This window comes from Laetiporus sulphureus, assembly GCF_001632365.1.
Source record: "Laetiporus sulphureus 93-53 unplaced genomic scaffold LAESUscaffold_41, whole genome shotgun sequence".
Lineage (NCBI taxonomy): Eukaryota > Fungi > Basidiomycota > Agaricomycetes > Polyporales > Laetiporaceae > Laetiporus > Laetiporus sulphureus.
Window position 1 is genome coordinate 303,168 of NW_024468550.1, and position 3,169 is coordinate 306,336.

General features: G+C 52.2%; 1 protein-coding gene across 1 annotated transcript; it reads right to left on the reverse strand.

Moving 5' to 3' along the window:
* Positions 1-341: 341 nt before the first annotated feature.
* LAESUDRAFT_762103 (uncharacterized protein) lies at positions 342-2,051 on the reverse strand (the record flags this gene model as incomplete). Its single annotated transcript, XM_040913032.1, has 2 exons — positions 342-997; positions 1,064-2,051. 2 exons carry the CDS (start codon positions 2,049-2,051, stop codon positions 342-344), a joined length of 1,644 nt encoding a protein of 547 aa, XP_040761061.1.
* Between the last annotated feature and the right edge of the window lie 1,118 nt (positions 2,052-3,169).

Consider the following 3,169-nt stretch of genomic DNA (forward strand, 5'->3'; position numbering starts at 1 on the left):
CAGAGCGTGAAACAAAATGAAGGATGACCACATTCGGGTCCGACACCAGGTCGGTACGCATGGATACGTGATAAGTGTTTAAGAGCATGCGCTGAACCAGGATGCTGGCTCGAGGTCATGGCAGCACAGAGGTGGAGGGGAAATGATAGGCGTCCAGGCCGTAGGGCCGGACATTGACGTGACCAAAAACAGTAGTGCCTGACTCAGAGCCATGGGGGGTATCGATGCCGATTTGCCCCCACCATGGTTCTTGAAGAAATAGATATCGTAGGAAGTGGAAGAAACGAAGCCATGGATGCGCGGATTGGACCGGGCCACATTCAAATGAGCAGTTGTGATATTCATGATGAGGGGTTGGTGCGCGAGATGGGAATGCGGTAATCTTTCTGCGCAGGGCAGGTGGTGTCGGCGGCACTGTGACCGTTGGTACCACAGACCACACAGAAATAGTGGTCAGACTCGCAAGGCTGGTCAGCCAGGTGAGCCTCATAATTGCAGACAAGGCATGCCTGCCGATGCATATCGGACGTGTGGTCAGTCTTTCCACAGAAGTGGCACACAGGCGCTCGCTTCTTGCAGTGACTTTCGAGATGCATGAGGCGCCAGCAACGAGTGCACTGACGGAAAATGGGACGATCTTTCAACTTCTTTACAGTGATGCGGGAGCCATAGAACCAAAGGAAAGCGGCAGCATCACCGTGGTTGTCACGTCCAAGGAGGTTACGCGCACAGTAGTCGCGATGGGCATCCTCAATGGAGACGATAATAGAGGACTTCCCGAGCTGCTCGCGATGTTCCTTAGGCACAACGAAACTGGGTAGACTGTTGAAATGAACAGATAAAAACATAGCATTACGGCGTAGTTCCGCCATGATTTCCTCCTCAGTGAGTAACAATCCTGTGTCAGGATGACGCAGCAGGCAGCTCGGGATGAACAGTTTCGTAACAGGAACGAGAGGGCAGAAGTCCTGCAGCGTGGATGCATGCTCACACGGGTCTGGCGCCAGAGAGGCAGCACGCAGGACGACTCCCAACATGTGTCATATGGGCCGGAGACACTCACGTATGAGCGAGTCGGGGGAGTCGTGCGAGAAAACCACTTGGACCTTGGTTGGTCCAGTGAAGCGGAGACCGAGAAAACGTACCTTGGCCCATGCGGGGGTCTCGTGCAGGCGTGTATGGACCTTAGCATACCATTGGGGCATGGTACCCCCTGCCTCAATGGCGGCATGCTGCTCGGGGGTAATGAGAAGGACGTAGCACTTCTCGTGGTTCTGGGCAGCCACCTGTGCCATGGTTGGGGCATTCGGGGCCTGCGTCTCAGGCTGCATCATAGGCTGCACTGCAGGGGCAGCAGCACTGGAGTTGGCGGTGGGGGCACGTTGACGACCAGTACGGACTGGCAGTTGGAGTCGCGGTCCCTCGGGGGCCTGAGGAGGGTGTGGCAGCGGACGCCCGCATACTAGCTGGGCCTCGATAGCCGACAGCCACGTGTTGATGGCTGATGTGGCCATGCGAACGCCGTCCTCAACAGCCTTAGTCAGGGCAGCCTGCATGTTGATGCCGACAGGGAGGGCGCCTTCCGTGCGCGGGCAGGTGCGCGGAGCCTCGTCCATGAGTGCGTTGTCGTCGAGAAGGATGGCTGTGCTGGCGAGCTGTTGATGGAAGAGAGCCTGGTAGAGGTGCATGATCCGGGTACCAGCCTCGGTGTCGATGATGAGGGAGTTGCGCATGAGAGCATTGTGAAAGTCGCGAAGGTAGGTAGAGAGCGTGACAGTGCAGTTCTCGAACTCGTCGGAGTATGCCCCGGCCTCGTAGGGGCCATCGATAACATGCTGCACGCCGACAGCAAGGTCGCTCAGATTGTTGCGCAGAGACCTAATGGTGTCACGCATTTTATTGTGAACTGGTGGGGGCAGGGGCATCGGCGCTGGGGCCGACGTCGTCACGCTCGCTGGCGATGGAGACCCTCCCGGAGGAGTTCGCTCTACACCTATGCCCTCCATGGTCGATTCGCTGGCAGTCACCTGTTGGGTGCTTATAGCGGACATGGTGGTACGGGAAAAAGAAGGATGACTCTGTGTTTTACCCTCACTGAGTACCCTCAGTCTGGCAGCATGAATGCCTGAGGGCAGCAAATGTGGTGAGGGCAGAGGGCAGTGTCAGTGATGAGACATGAGCAAAAAGTCCGGAGCCCGATCTGAGCAAATATGGTAGATAATAATGCCTTTCCATTGCATGAGAATATATTTTCAGACCTTTGCCCATGTCATCTGCTGGTCATTGGTCTGATTATCACCAGCCAGTTAACCATTGATCTGACACTCAATTGACTTAATCTGACAGGTATGCACAGATAAGGCCAGATATAATGACAGTGAGTCAAGCAGGCTAAAAGAATGCCATAAATTGCGTGTACATAATTTTTTGTATGATGGTTGTGCTGGTCCAGACATATTTTACAGCTATGTAGTATGTATGTGAGGTGAATGTCAAGCCATAAATTCAGTTAAAATTCACAGAGCTCAGCATTCAGAGCTCAAGCACTCATGAACCAATATGATGAGCACCATTTTATTCATTTGCAATGTGGATGTCAGGCCTGGTAGGTATACAGTATGCACATAAAACTTTTGAAAATCTAGTGAGGCAAATTTGATACAGACATGCATGCCACAGACACATCTTGCTTGATCAAGCACCAAGACAAACCTTAATGTATGTGGCCTTATAACACGGCATGCATCAACCTCTCCCTCCCCCTGAGTTTTTGCTCTTCTTCAGCAATACTGCTGCTCACAGCCACTCTCCTCACTGTGTGATGTGTAACTTATCTACAGAGCCATCAACAAGCCCCTGGTGCAGTGCTATGTCACCCACCCTCCCAGTGATCACTACTTCACTACTTGTCCATGATTCTCATGTTTCACATGCATATATACACTTATGATATGCATACATTCAATTTTTATGCCATTCCACTCATATTGATGTTAGTTTAACTCCAGAGTTGCATATATGCACTTGTATGCCATAGCTTTTCGAGTACAGAGCCACTGAAGAAAACCTCAACCTGCTTCCCTCTCCAAGAAGGAACAGAAGCCATCCACATCACTTATGCATGAAGGCAAGCAGGTGAGTACGATAGCTGTGCTTGCTCTGAGTATTT